We start from the raw sequence: 15,104 nt of genomic DNA on the forward strand, positions 1-15,104 counted from the left end.
ATTTTAGGAATAAAAAGACTTGCCTACTTGCAGTTTGTTCTGTCTTGTGTTTATAGTACAAGGTGTGAGTTCTCAGCTGCCAGCTGCTGTAGTGATATTTCATGTGTATTTTAATAAATAAAGTTGCCTGAAGATCAGAGAGTAAAACAGCACCACTGGTCAGTCTTACAGACCAGGCAGCAGTGACACACACCTTTAATCCCAGTAGTCACACTAGTTGCTATAGAAAACACATCTTCTTAATATAAATGGTGCCAGGGAAAATAGATATTTGTATGTAGACGAATTAAAAAAAAAAAACTAGATCCTTCTCTCACCCTGCCCCCCCCCCAAAAAAAATCAACTCGAAATGGATCAAAGGCCTTAATGTCAAACCTGAAATAGAAATAGGCAAGTACTTTATAAATAGGGCCCTAGTTGCTCAGGAAATAATACCAACAACCGACAAATGAAATGGGACCGCATGAAGTTAAAAGGCATTATACAAACAACAACAACAAAACAAAAACAGTTAATGGGCTAAGTCCACAGAATGGTAGAAAATCGTTGCCAGCTACACACCTGACACAGGATATCTAGAATATACAAATTTAAGGTGGCTCACAACCATCTGTAATGAGATCTGGTGACCTCTTCTGGCCTGCAGGCAGAGTACTGAGAATACTGTATATATACATAATAAATAAATAAATCTTTAAAAAAAATTTTTTGGCCGTTGTAAGGAGAAACCCACTCGATCAGGAGGGTCAGAAAGACCTTGACCTATCTAACTCCCCCACCCACGAGCCTCGTGATGAACGAGCGTGTCACTTCACTTCCCTTGGCCTTAATTTGAACACTTAAAAAGTGGAGCAGCCGCCATCAGCTTCAGGAGTGTTTTCCCGTGCAAAGCCCGGCACATCGGGCAGCCATTTGCCGCGAGACCCATTGCTCCATGCGGGGCCTTATTTCTGCACACGTCTGGACTTCTGCTGATCGGTCTGCCGGCCTGTAGCGCCTCACTCCGCACCGTGGGGTCCCGCCGGCCACACAGGAAACAGCACACGCTCCCCAAGCCTCTCCTGACAGAAAACGCGGGGCACGCCCCCTTCCGACAGCTCCACTTCCCCTCGCTGGCCTTGATGACGCCACTTCCTCCGGAAGAGGTGTTGCGTTCGCCTGGTTGGCGCGAAAGTCGGTTCCTGGCCTCGGCGCTTCCGGGTTCTGCTGCGTTTTCTTGGGGCTGGGGGCGTCCCCGGGGGCGGGGGCTGTGCGCCGGGCTGGCGCCCGACTCCAGCAGCCGTCCCGTCGGCCGCGCGCCCCCCGACTTGGTGCCTGTGGGCCCTCAGGCTCCACCGAGGTGAGCGAGCGCTCGCTCCTCCGGGCTGACTGGGCGCCCGGCGTCTCTTGCGGCCTGCGCGGCCCTGGTAACCGGCGGGTGGGCCTCAAACACCCGGGAAACCGCGGCCTGGACGTCCCACGAGTCCGCCCTTTCCCTGGGATCTGGGGACAGACGCGTGGGCCTTTCGGGGGATCGTGCATGACTTTCCACAGGGACTGCTCGCGTTTAAAGTCAGTTGACTGAGGAGCAAGTCTTGCGGGCCGCGGGTCCCGGCAGCTGCCCTGTCAGTCTTGTAGCCCGGTGCAAGTGAATGTCTGTTAAGTGAGGGGTCCACAGCAAGGGCCTCAGTGTATTCAGTCAGGTACGTTAATTTTATTCTTAGATTTGCAAGGATTCGTGTTGCCTCCCCCACCCACCCCATCTCCCTTCTTCGACTTTGCCCACATTCTGGGGTCTTTTGCAAACATCGTGAATGGAACCGTGGGTAGAACCGGATGTGTATTTCTCAGGCACTTTTGCCTGCGTAAGAAAATAGTTGGTTTACAGGCTGGGCGGTGGTGGCTCACGCCTTTAATTCCATCAGGCAGAAGCAGGCCGATCTCCGAATTCGAGGCTGTCTTGTCTACAGAGCGAGTTCCAGGACAGCCAGAGCCACACAGAGAAACCGTGTCTCAAATAAATAAATTAAATAAATAAATAAATAAATAAATAAATAAAATTGATTAGAATTGAACATTTAATTCCCTACATAACTTATTTTTGTTATTTTTAGAAACCCTGTCTCAAATAAATAAATAAATAAATAACATAGTTGATTTGAATTGAACATTTAATTCCCTCCTAACTTATTTTTGTTCTTTTTGACTGCCTTATTCTTACAGTTCAGCAATGTCCAGAAATGACCAAGAACCGTTTTTTGTGAAGTTTTTAAAGTCTTCAGACAATTCAGAAAGTTTTTTTAAAGCTCTTGAGGTAAGAATACTTGGATATGTCTTTTTTGATGCTATGAGCTCATTTTTCATGTTTTAAATATTTTTATTTGTTGGATTTTTCTTAGAAGTGGATATTTTAATGGAATTTTGCTACAGCATGTGCTTAATACAGGTTTATCATTGTTACTTAATTTTTAACTAAAGTAAATATACTATTATGTATTGGGATTGAAATCTTTTATGATAATTGAATGTTGACTTGCAGCTCCCTCCCTCCCTCCCTCCCTCCCTCCCTCTTTCTCTGCATGTGTGGGTGTGGATGGGTTTGTGGGGGCGGCCAAGAGGTCAATGCCTTCTGATGTTAATCTCCACTTTATTTTTTGAAGCTTGATTTGAAAATCCCTGGATTGGAGGTTCCTCCCCTGATGCAGAAAGCCAAATCCAGCCGAATTAATGAAACCAGGTTTAATAAACAGAGCAAAGCAACTGCGGGTGACTCTCAGGGGAGGCAGGAGAGAAATCACTTGGCAGGTCCAGGGACCAAGTCTTAGATACCCCGTAGGCGTGGTCCTGAGCATCTCAGGGAGAGGAGTTGCTGCCTGCTGGGCTTCTGAAGGCGGGGTCTGGAGAGGGAGAAGTGAGGCTGGATTCCCAGCTGAACATCGGGGCAGTGTTTGGAATGGGGGGGACCAGAGCAGACATTCCCAACAAAGATCACTGGGATCCTTCTAATTCGCCCCAGTACTGGGATTACAGGAGCTAAAAGGCAGAGGATTACTGTGGATACTTGGAATCCAAGCAGAGGTCCTTGTGCTTGCACAATAAGCGCTTTACTGACTGAGTCAACTCCCAACCCTCTTCTGCCTTGGAGTTCTTGACAGCTGTTTTGTCTACTAACCCCATTGATTCTTTGAGCAGTGAGAAACTTTGCATCACAGTGCAAAAGTTCTGGTTCATTGCTGTTATTCACAGCATAGTATGAGATGGGAGTGAGGATGGCCTTGCATTAGGTTTATCAGTTCATGCTTGTAGACAAAAATACATCATTAAACATTCATTGGTGTGTGTGTGTGTGTATCTGTGTACTTGCGTATCAGAGTGCATGTGTGGATATCAGAGGTGTAGTTTACTTAAACACGCAGCAGGAGAAAGATGCCGTGCTTCAGAGTTCACGCAGAAGGGTTTTATTAGGGGAAAGGGAACATAAAAAGAGGGGCGGGGCGTGGGGAGTCCTGCCTCTGGGGTCAGGACAGCAGAAGAGAAGAGAAAGGGAGACAGGCAGAGAAAAGGGGACAGAGATTGGGGATAGGCAGAGCCCTTTTTAAAGGGGACTCTGAATGTGCACAGTGGGTGCTTTTAGTGGCTGCAGCTGAGGAGGTATCCAGTCAGGACTCCGAGGGCAGGGCAGTAGCCTGATGTTAACATTCCTCCTTTTTAATTATAAAAATATAATTATAAAAATATAAGGCTGGGATGAGGATGCTATAGTCTCAAGACTACTTCCTGCTAACGTGGGGGGGGCATTGTTTATTTTTGGGGGACTTGGGAAAGCTGGGGTGTTGGCCTCCTGGGGTTTCTGGCTGTTTCACGTCACTGTCCATGCTCTGTGGAACCATCAAGCACCTCCTAGACCTGGCAAAATGCTGTTGGAGGTGAATTCAGGTCGACTCCCTAGGGCTTACAGCACCTGATCCTTTCCCATCACCACAGCATCACCTGGATGTGTTTAATAGTCTTACACCTACAGCTCTATGGCCAACAGCTGGTAGTCCTGCCACACTAACTGATTAGGAATGGTTAGTGGGTCTCCAAAAAACATCCCAATGAGAGGGAGCAAGGAGGTATAGATGATGACACAGTTCCCATGAATGAGGCAGAGAAGACCCAAGGGGCTGCAATTCCTCGTGTCCCAGGAATTCAGAGGGGGTCTGAATTCAAGATGGCATAGGCTACTTTGTGTTTCATCAGACTTACAGATCAGGGGCCAAGGCCTCTGAATCTGAGAGACACAATCGCCTGGTACCAGGACTTCAAGAAAAGCCAGAAGGTGAGGAGAGAACTATGCTTGAGAAATGAAGCCTCACATCCAGGGAAATTGTCAGAGGCGGGTAGCCCTGCCAGAGACCCAATTGCTAATATTGAATGGAAGATGAAGCCATCAGTGAACGAGAAAGCAGATTTGTTGTAGGTGGAAGAGAATGGATCTGTAGTGGTGGAGCAGGTGGGTAGGGTCCCAGCATGAAGTGACTACCTTTTCATGAGCTCTGCCACTGAGCAAACATGCCACATGCAGCAGAGTTAGTGTAGGAGGTTTATTGAGGAAGAGGGAAAGTGGATGGATACCTCCTTCCATCTGTCAGGATCACTGGCAGAATGTTGCAAAGGCCTCGTAAAATAGCAGGATATAGAGTGCCAGGAAGCAGATTTTTAGTAGCCTTATTCCCCTTGAGTGAGGCAGAACAAGACCCAGTGGCTTCTATCAAGTGAGGATTGAGCAGGAAAGGCACAAGCCACTCATCAAGGAGTGGGGGCTGTAAGGCAAAGCCCGAAGGACCCAAGGATCTGAGAAAGGCACAGGCCACCCAGTGAGTCGTTATGCAAAGGGTGGGGGCCAAGGGCTCTGAACCCTAAGAGCCATGGTTGCCTAGAATCAGAACTTAAGCCAAAAGGCAAGAAACCAGAGAGAGACGAGTTATCCACTCTTGCAAAATAGTGCCAGTTCTGGATGGAGGGACCCAGAGATCCAGAGAAGTGAAGCTGTGTTTTGTGGACCCGTTTCCAGGATCCTGGCATGCCTCAAACTGCCTGGGTTGGGAGGGAACGGGTGATGGACCCAATGTTTATTTAAAATGCAGAGGGAGAAAGATGTTGTGCGACAGAGTTATCGTAGAGGGGTTTTATTAGGGGAAAGGGAACATAAAGGTGGGGGAGGGGACGGGGAGACCAGCCTCTGGGGACTAGACAGCAGAAAAGAAGAGAGGCAGAGAGGAGAGCCAGGCAGGGAGGGGGGCAGGGCCCTTTTAAAAGAGAAGGCAGTGAATGTACACAGTGGGTGCTCTTAACCTCTGAGCCATCTCTCCAGCCCACATTAAGCACTCTTAAGAGCTGACAGCTTCCTGGGATCAGTGAAGGAAACCAGTCAGCCAAAAAAGGATGTTCCGGCCTGTTCCACTCAGAGAAAACACCGAGAACAAATGGGAAGAAGCTAGTACTGCTAGAGCAGTTCCCTGTGACTTCATGGCAAAAAGAAGTAAAAGAAGCCAGGCGGTGGTGGCGCACGCCTTTAATCCCAGCACTCGGGAGGCAGAGGCAGGCGGATCTCTGTGAGTTCGAGGCCAGCCTGGGTCTACAAGAGCTAGTTCCAGGACAGGAACCAAAAGCTACGGAGAAACCCTGTCTCGAAAAATCCAAAAAAAAAAAAAAAAGAAAAGAAAAAAAGAAAAAAGAAAGAGAAAGTAAAAGACCTAAATTATTAAAAAAATGTGGACTTTATTCTGAGTGTGATGGAAAGTCATTAGAGAATTTTAAACAGAGTAGTATGGTCTGAATTTTTTGTGTTGGGGGCACAGTCTATGAGAGCATGTGTTAAGTGCCTGCCTGTGTGTGCACATGTGGATGTTAGAGGTTTCTGTCTGGTGTGCTAGTTGTAGGCCTCCTTATTTTTTAAGACAGGGTTTCTCACTGTTGTGGAGCTCACTGATTTGCTAGACTGGCTGGCCAGGGACCTCCTGGAATCCTGTCTCTGGAATCTCCTCCCAGATCCAAACTCAGCTACCCATGCTTGCACAGCAAGTGTTTTACCCTCTGAGCCATCTTCCCAGCCCCTGTGTGAAGAACAGATTTAAGAGAGGTGACCAATCCAGAGATGTCTACAGTGGTTTAGATAATAATGTTGTAATAAGGAAAGGGCCGAATTTGAAATGGGTTCTTAAGAGTTGGTAGGACTTAATGTGGGGAACTAATTCCTATTACATCTTTGTTTTCTCTTTCAGTCAATAAAGGAGTTACAATCAGAAGATTATCTTCAGATTATTACAGAAGAAGAAGCATTGAAGATAAAGGAGAATGACAGATCTCTTTATATCTGTGACCGCTTCAGTGGTGCTGTTTTTGATCACCTTAAACAGGTTTGCTGTTTCTAAGATACTTATTTGGTGGTGGCTTTGCTTCTAACTCTCTCTTTTTTTATTTGTATTATGTGTGTATGTGGGTGTAGTGCTGGAATTAACCTGGTTTCATTGCTTCATGAATTCTTTACTGATCATGAGTACTATAAGTGTATTGAGATTCTTTGGATGTGGGTTTCTTAGACTTCTAAGCTCCTTTATTGGCTGATGCTTTGTATGAAAAGCATGCTTGAATGTTCATCAGTTGTTACAGCATTAGGTTATTGTATTAAGATCATATTTCTTGGGGCTGGAGGGATGACCTAGTGGTTAAGAGCACATATTGCTTTTCAAGGGACCTGAATTGGATTCCAAGCACCCACGTCAGGTGGTTCACAAATGCTTATAATGCCAGTTCCAGGGTGATCCGATACCTCCAACCTCCAAGTGTGCCTGCACAAAATGTGCTGATACCTACATACAAACACATATACATTAATTAAAGATAATAAAATTAAATCTTTAAAATATTATTTTATGTGTAAGAGTGTTTTTTTTTTTTTTTTTTTTGGTTTTTCGAGACAGGGTTTCTCTAGCTTTGGAGCCTGTCCTGGAACTAGCTCTGTAGACCAGGCTGGTCTCGAACTCACAGAGATCCGCCTGCCTCTGCCTCCCGAGTGCTGGGATTAAAGGCGTGCACCACCATCGTCCAGCACGTGTAAGGGTTTTTACCTGCATGCTTGTTGGTGTATCACTTGCATTCTTGATGCCCTTGGATGTCAGTAGAGGGCATTGAATCCCATGGAACTGGAATTACAGATGGGCTATAACGCACAATGTTGGTTCTGAGAATCGAACTCAGGTCCTCTAGAAGAGCAGTTATTGCTCTCAACTGGTAAGCCATTTCCATCCCTAAGATATAATTAAGAAAAAAAAAGATTAAGTTTGTTTTAGAGACTGAAATTTTAGACATTGGTGGTGCACACCTTTAATCCCGGCATACAGTAAGTAGAGACAGGTGGATCTCTGTGAGTTCGAGGACACCTGGTCAACAGAGCAAGTTCTAGGTCAGCCAGGGTTACACAGAGAAACTCAGTCTCAAACCACCACCCCCCACACACATATATAAGAAAAAGAAGAAATTTTGATGACATTTGAATGAAGGGCTCTTGTAGTTTTGCTGTTGAGTGTATGTGTTTAATGCTCAGTGTGCCTGAGAAATTATGTGGTGGTCTTTTTTCTTCTAAAAATTGGTGACTTTCTGCAGTGTCGACTTCTGTGCATAACTACTAAATGTTCCAAATTTAATTTTGTGCTTTTGGTGATCTTTTCCCTAACTTTTTATAGCTTGGCTGCAGAATTGTTGGTCCTCAAGTAGTCACATTTTGTATGCGCCACCAGCAGTGTGTCCCAAGAGCTGAGCATCCAGTTTACAATATGCTTTTGTCCAGTGTAACTATATCTTGTACAAGCCTGGATAAAGACAAAAGGGTAAGTACTGAAAGGAGCAGTGCTGGCTCTGCACCTGGTTTTCCCTGGGTGGGAGGCAATGTAAAGACCACATACATGGTTTTTATGACTTATGTGCGTGGATATACACATATGCAACCCTAAATGTTACATACATGTATAGTTTTAGAACTGACCATTTGACCAGTTGGTATGCCCTTGCCTGGAGAAAGTGGAATATGTTTTATAGAAAAACTGGTTAAGTGAAGTTTTTGTTTTGATTCAACAGAAAATTTACTTTTTCTTCTATAGTTAACAAGCTTGGTTTTGAATCAGTTTTTCTAGCACAGATTTCCAGAAAATCTTTAAGAAAGAATAGCTGGGAGATGGTGGCGCACACCTTTAATCCCAGCACTTGGGAGGCAGAGGCAGGCAGATCTCTGTGAGTTCGAGACCAGCCTGGTCTACAAGAGCTTGTTCTAGGACAGGCTCCAAAACTACAGAGAAATGCTGTCTCAAAAAAAAAAAAAAGAAAAGAAAAGGATTCTGATCTGGGTGTAGTGGTTCATAACTTTAAGCTCAACATTTGGAAGGCAGAGAAAGGCAGATTAGCTACATATAGTAAGACCCTGCCTCCAAAACAAAACAAAAAAGAAGAAAGGATTGCTAAGCATAGTGACTCATATCTATAATTCCAGGACTTTGAGCCTCAGGCAGGAGGCCTTCTTCAAGCCTGGGCTACATTGAAAACTGAGTGAAAAAGCTACACAAAGCATATTTTTGTATGATATGTAAAAGTGAATATAGCATGTAAAAATGTAATCGGAAGCAACATAGTTTTATTTATGAACTTTAAAAGAATAAATACAGTCACTTACTAATGATGATAATTCTATCTGAAAATGTTTCTCGCTGTCATTAAGTATATCTGAACTTACAAAGGCTATGACGTTATTAGCAATATAATCCACAAGGCCACATTGTTGGTTTGTTGAAGTATTATTAAGTAGTATGTGACTGTTCAAGAAAACAGTTATTTTCGGGTTTGTTTGGTTTTTCTTTTAGGGGGAAGGTTATGGATTGAGCCCAGAGCCTTGTGCATGGTAGGCAAGCATTTTACTACTGAGCTACATCACCAGCCTCCAAATTTTAAATTTAAAATTAATACACATCTTTCCAAAAGAAATTTGGTTAGTTAAATTTTTATAGTGGTAAAAACATTTGCATATTTAGACTAGCAACAGTAAAAGATACTTATGGGGCGCTGGAGAGATGGTTCAGAGGTTAAGAGCACTGGCTGCTTTTCCAGAGGTCCTGAGTTGAATTCTCAGCAACCACATGGTGGCTCACAACCATCTGTAACTTTAGTTCTGGGAGATCTGATTCCCTCTTCTGACCTCCAAGGGCACCAGGCATGCATATAGTGCATAGACACATATGCAGGCAAATTATTTTCTTCCTCATTAATATATTTTCTTTTCGGTCTATAGGAAGAAGTTCATAAATATGTACAAATGATGGGTGGACGAGTATACCGAGACCTTAATGTATCAGTCACTCACCTTATTGCAGGAGAAGTTGGGAGCAAAAAATACTTAGTTGCTGCTAATCTGAAGAAACCTATTTTGCTTCCTTCTTGGATAAAAACGCTTTGGGAGAAGTCACAAGAGAAGTAAGACATATTTGTATGCTTTGTATATTGGAGAAAATGATACATTTGGTTAATTTGGCACACTCTTGGGTTTTCATGGGTAAACTTTGTGATATTATCTCTGGGTTTATTACTGAGAGACAAAAATGGGGACATTGTTCATTTCTCTAGTGACAGTAGAAGAGCAGAGGTCGTAAGTGCTTACTATCACAGGATGCCACTGTCAGAAAAGGTGAACTGTAGCTTCAGCACTAGCTGGAGAGCGAATGCTTTGACAATGAAATTGTTTTCTGCAAGAAACGTGTCTAAAATAATTGAGAAAGTCAGTTTGGCTTTTGTGTTCACTGTGCAGTACTCTGTCCCCATGTTAAGATGGAGACTTAATTAGCCACTTTGGCAGCCCTGTTCCCTCCCATGGGGTGGACGGGGCAGAGATAAGATTGAATATACATATATGTAAACCATTAGCTGAGATGTGATCACTCAGTGTAAATTGAACCTAGTTGATGCCCTGGCCTGGACATTAGATGTATATGGGGATCAGAACAGGACAGGAGTTTCCTACATGGAGTTTGTCAGTATAATTATGTTTTCCCTAAAATTTGGCTTATGGTCATAAGTCCAGGTGTCTGAATTATATTAGTATTATGTGGCATTTCTGCACTTGTTTCAACACCATTCAGTATATATTCGTTATGTTTCTTAGTTAGTACTAGCCTGTTGAAATAAGCAAATCTATCTACTTTGGCAACAAAATAGCTGTGATAGTTTTGTTGGTGCTCTTCCAAGAGTCAGACAGTGGTTGTGCACGCCTTTAATCCCAGCACTTGGGAGGCAGAGGCAGATGGATCTCTGTGAGTCTGAAGCCAGTCTGGTCTACAGAGCAAGTTCCAGGACAGCCAAGGATGCACAGAGAAACCTAGTCTCGAGCATTCCCCTCCCTCCCCTCCAAAAAGAATAATGGAAGAATTTAAGTCTATTTTATAGCAGGCATTCAATGAACACTAGGTTTTTAAATAGAGATTCAGTCTTATAATTCTGCCAAGTGTTCCCTATTTATTTATTTGTGTGTGTGTGTGTTTTATTACTTTTATTATATAGGTCTCACAATTAATTGCACATATAGGTATTATTACCACTGTGACGAAAAAGAGGTGATGTTTAAGGAGGTAATACAAATTCCCTGGTGCATATTATTTAGTGACAGTAGCCTGGTACTGGAACTGAAATACTTAAATTCTTACTTTAAACACAGAAGTTGCATGTAAATGGACTCTTAATAACTTACATAAATTAGTTTTTTTCTTATTTCATTGCATACTGAATACAAATATTTAAACATGCTATATGCTCCCTATTTTTTAGCAAGGACTTAGAGTTAGTAGTGCACCCTTTAAGATGGTCTTTAGACTATTACTGAAATACAAATTCTTACTGGAGACATGGAACTAAGCTAGATGAACAATTAGTGTAATCCTCAATGTCAGTTTTCTTTTCTCAAAAGTGTTTATAAATCCTAAAAATAAAAAAAATGAACAAAGAAGGAAAGCAGTGATATTTAAAACTATTTGAATATTCATTAATTTTAATTTTTCCTTTTTGCTGTTTATTTTCTCCAGTAAAATAACCAGATACACTGACATAAACATGGAAGACTTTAAGTGTCCTATTTTTCTTGGTTGCATTATCTGTGTGACTGGCTTAAATGGGATTCACAGAAAGACAGTTCAGCAACTGACAACTAAGCATGGAGGCCAGTACATGGGGCAGCTGAAGATGAATGAATGTACACATCTCATTGTTCAAGAACCAAAAGGTAAAACTGCTTTAGAAACAGTGAGTGTGGAATTCCTGTTTTAGCACTTTAAATCTCTGTAGACATCTTGTGGTTCAGACATGTCATTGCCCTAGTTTATCTGTTTTTTAACCCCCTAAATTCTTACAAAAAGATAGTTTGAGTCACAGTCTAGAAAAGTTAAGCAGCTCTCCTTGTATTTACCCATGGAATAAGTATTAAATATCAAAAGCCTTTAGTGATGTTTTATCATCTGACGATTAGACCTTGACTGAAAAACAACTCTCCACAATTAACCAAATCATAAATAACAAGAAAGCTAATATATATATATATATATGTGGTATTTCTTTCTTGTGACTAACTTAAACCTCCTCTTAAGGGGCTTGGCTATGTATCTCTTTAACTTAGTGGGATGAGTTGGTTTGACTTAGTGATTTAGGATCGGGGTGTGAGTGGGGCTGTGGTAAGGATGGAACCCAGGGCCTTGTGCATGTTAGGCAAGCAAGTGCTTAACCACTGCTGCATTTCCCAGCTCAACTATGAATTGCAATTCCTAACTTAAAAATATAATGTGCAGATTATGAGGTAAGTAAAAGGATAAAGTGCATTACTGTTGAGAATTCTTTAAATTATTTTTGTTTTTGATATTTCAAGAACTTTATTTTGCTGGGTGGTAGTGGCGCACACCTTTAATCCCAGCATTTGGGAGGCAGAGGTAGGTAGATCTCTGTGAGTTTGAGGCCAGCCTTGTCTTCAGAGCAAGTTTCAGGACAGGCTCTAAAAGGTTACAGAGAAACCCTGTATTAACAAACAACAACAACAACCAAAAAACAAAAAAACAAAAACCTTATTCTCAGGTCTAAAATCTTTAAAAATGAATGGATTTTATTCGCTCCTATTGTATTTATATTTTTACTAAGCTACCTTGATAAGAAATAGCATTTGAGAATAATGTTAGTTACTTGATAGTTGTCATTTTGTCAGGAGATTGATACAAAAATTATGACTGTATGGTAGCTGTGACTTTTATTAATCTGAATTATCTGTGGACTGTTTCTTGAGGTAGGAGCCATTGAGCCTAGGACCTTTTTTATGCTAAGCAAGTAATCTTTCAATGAGCTACATCCCTAGTCCTGTTCATTTCTGCTGGAGACAGGATCTCATCAAGTTTACCAGGCTGGCCTTAGATTTATGATCTTCCTGTTTTATAGTCCCAGATAGCTGGGATATAGATTTATACCACCAGGCGTTGCTCCATTGACTCTGGAATACCAAAATAGAGCTGGGTTTCACAGGCGGTATAGGTAGGAAAATCAAAAGTTTAAGGCTAGCTTGGGCTGCATGGTCTCAAAAAATAAAAAATAAAAATAAAAACAAAACAAAAATATAAACAGAAAAACACAACAAAAAAGTAAAAACATGCTGGGTGGTGGTGGCACATGCCTTTAATCCCAGCGCTTGGGAGGCAGAGGCAGGCAGATCTCTGAGTTCAAGGCTAGCCTGGTCTACAAGAGCTAGTTCCAAGACAGCCACAAAAAATAAAAAGCAAAAAAAGAAAAAGGAAAAATATCCTAGCACTCGGGAGGCAGAGGCAGGCAGTGCTAGTTTCAGGACAGCTAGGGATATTACACAGAGAAACCCTGTCTTGAAAAACCAAAAAAAAGGAAAAACAAAAACATTGCTGAAATATCTTTTGGCATTACTTATTGACTTCAATATTTCTGTGATACTACTTAAAAATATTTTGCTAAAGTTCTTTACTGGAAAGGAAAAATTCAAATCTCCCTGTCCTTTACTTTGGTGTTTATACAGTCTTGTCAAAAATAGTATTTATTATACTGTATACATGTATAATGTCTGCATTTATATTATATGTTCTTATAATGTCAAGTATGGTGTACATCTTTAGTCTCAGAGGGATTTCTGAGTTTGAGGCCAATGTGGTCTACTCAAAGGCCAGCCAAGCATACATAGTAAGGCCCTGTCTCCAAAGGGGGTTGGCTGGAAAGATGGCTCAGTGGTTAAGAACACTGGCTACTCTTTCAGAGGACTGTTTTCTGGCTGCCAACATTCACATGGTAGTTCATAGTTGGCTGTAATTTCAGTCCCAGGGCATCTAACACCTTCTAACCTTCTTGGGCATGGCTCATACAAGTAGTGCATAGACATACATGCAGACAAAACACCCAGACAGATTAAAAAACTTGCATATGGTTGGTTTGTTTTCGAGACAAGATTTCTTTGTGTAGCCGTGACTGTCCCGGAACTTGCTCTGTAGACCATGCTGGCCTCTGTTAATAGAACTGTGCTTCTGTTTCCCGGCCACCCAAACCCAAATAATCACACAAAAATGGTATTAATTACAACACTGTTTGGCCAATGGCTCAGGCATAGTCCTAGCTATCTCTTGCATCTTGAATTAATCCATTTCTATTATTTTATATTTTACCATGAAGCTCGTGGTTTGTTACCTCATATCTTGCTTCTTGGGCATCTGCCTGATTCCACCTTCTTTCTCCCTGCTTTCAGTTTAGTCTTCCCGCCTAGCTCTATTCTGCTCTGCCATAGGCCAAAGCAGCTTCTTTATTAACCAGTGGTAATAAAACATATTCATAGCATACAGAGGGACATCCCACGTCAGGCCTCAAACTCTGCCTGCCTCCCTCTGCGTGCTGGGATTAAAGGCATCTGCCACTGCCCATCAATATTTTTTTTAAGGTAAAAGTAATTACTGGTAATCTTTAATCATTACTTTTGTTTCAGGTATGTTTTCAAAAATAATTAACTATGAGCTAACATATATGTATTTCTCGTAATGGACATAACAGGACAAAAATATGAATGTGCCAAGAGATGGAATGTGCATTGTGTGACCCTGCAGTGGTTTCATGACAGTATTGAGGAAGGCTTTTGTCAGGATGAATCTATATACAAGGCTGAACCTAGAGCAGAAGGAAAGACGGTGCCTGATACTTCAACTCCCACCGGTCAGAGCAGTGCAGCAGCTGAAAGTAAGTCTCCTTAAGATTAAATACACAATATTTGTCCACAAAATAATTGATGTTTTGGACTGGGAATGTAACTTAGTGGAAAAGCTTTTGTCTTCTGAATGCAAGCCTGGGATCTCAGTCCTAAACACCAACATTTTAAAAAGTAAAGCAGTTGATTTGCTAACGGGACCATTGAAATGTAGTAGGACTTTCTATTTCCTTCTTGTAGAACTAAGTAGCAAAATAGCCAGGTTGCATAGAAAGCTCTCCAGAACTTCTTTTGTATTCCCTTTAGAATGAGGGATTGCTTTCTTCTACATCCTAATTCACATAAGAGGAGAATTAAGAACACTAGTGAAGCTGTGCAGTGGTAGCGTACACCTTTAATTCCAGCACTCAGGGGGCAGAGGCCGTTAGATCTCTGAGTTTGAGGCCAGCCTAGTCTACAAAGTGAGTTCTAGAACAGCTAGAACTGTTACACAGAGACACCCTATCTCAAAAAACAAACAAACAAGAACACTAGTGAATAGCTTTAAGAGAAAGCTTTTGTTTGTTTGTTTGATTTTTCAAGAAAGGGTTTCTCTGTGTAACCCTGACTGTACTGGAATTACCTCTTTATACCAAGTTGACCTCGACCTCACAGAGCCTCTTGCCTATGCCTACAGAGTGTTGAGATTAAAGGCATGTGCCACCACACCTGGCAAGAAATAGTTTTTAGAAAAGATTCTATGTATTATTATGTATGTGGTATGTCACACGTGTGGAGATTAAAGAACATCTGTGGCCAGTCAGTGGTGGTACTCACCTTTAATCTCAACACTTGGGAGGCAGAGAAGCAGACTGATCTTTGTGAGTTC

General features: G+C 42.1%; 1 protein-coding gene across 2 annotated transcripts in view; it reads left to right on the plus strand.

Moving 5' to 3' along the window:
* The first annotated feature begins 1,196 nt into the window (after positions 1–1,196).
* Positions 1,197–15,104, plus strand: part of Topbp1 (DNA topoisomerase II binding protein 1) — a 48,937-nt gene continuing 35,029 nt past the window's right edge. The window contains exons 1-7 of one of the 2 annotated variants that reach the window (XM_050139146.1): positions 1,197–1,339; positions 2,203–2,293; positions 6,246–6,380; positions 7,707–7,850; positions 9,299–9,480; positions 11,079–11,275; positions 14,086–14,268. In XM_050139146.1, the coding sequence (XP_049995103.1) occupies positions 2,210–2,293; positions 6,246–6,380; positions 7,707–7,850; positions 9,299–9,480; positions 11,079–11,275; positions 14,086–14,268 (925 nt within the window). In that variant the 5' untranslated portion in view covers positions 1,197–1,339; positions 2,203–2,209. Of the gene's footprint in view, positions 1,340–1,545; positions 1,683–2,202; positions 2,294–6,245; positions 6,381–7,706; positions 7,851–9,298; positions 9,481–11,078; positions 11,276–14,085; positions 14,269–15,104 lie in introns of those variants that run through there. The other variant, XM_050139147.1, reaches the window with a different exon arrangement.

Source organism: Alexandromys fortis, unplaced genomic scaffold (assembly GCF_014885135.2).
Source record: "Alexandromys fortis isolate MF-2015 unplaced genomic scaffold, M_Fortis_MF-2015_v1.1 scaffold_36, whole genome shotgun sequence".
Lineage (NCBI taxonomy): Eukaryota > Metazoa > Chordata > Mammalia > Rodentia > Cricetidae > Alexandromys > Alexandromys fortis.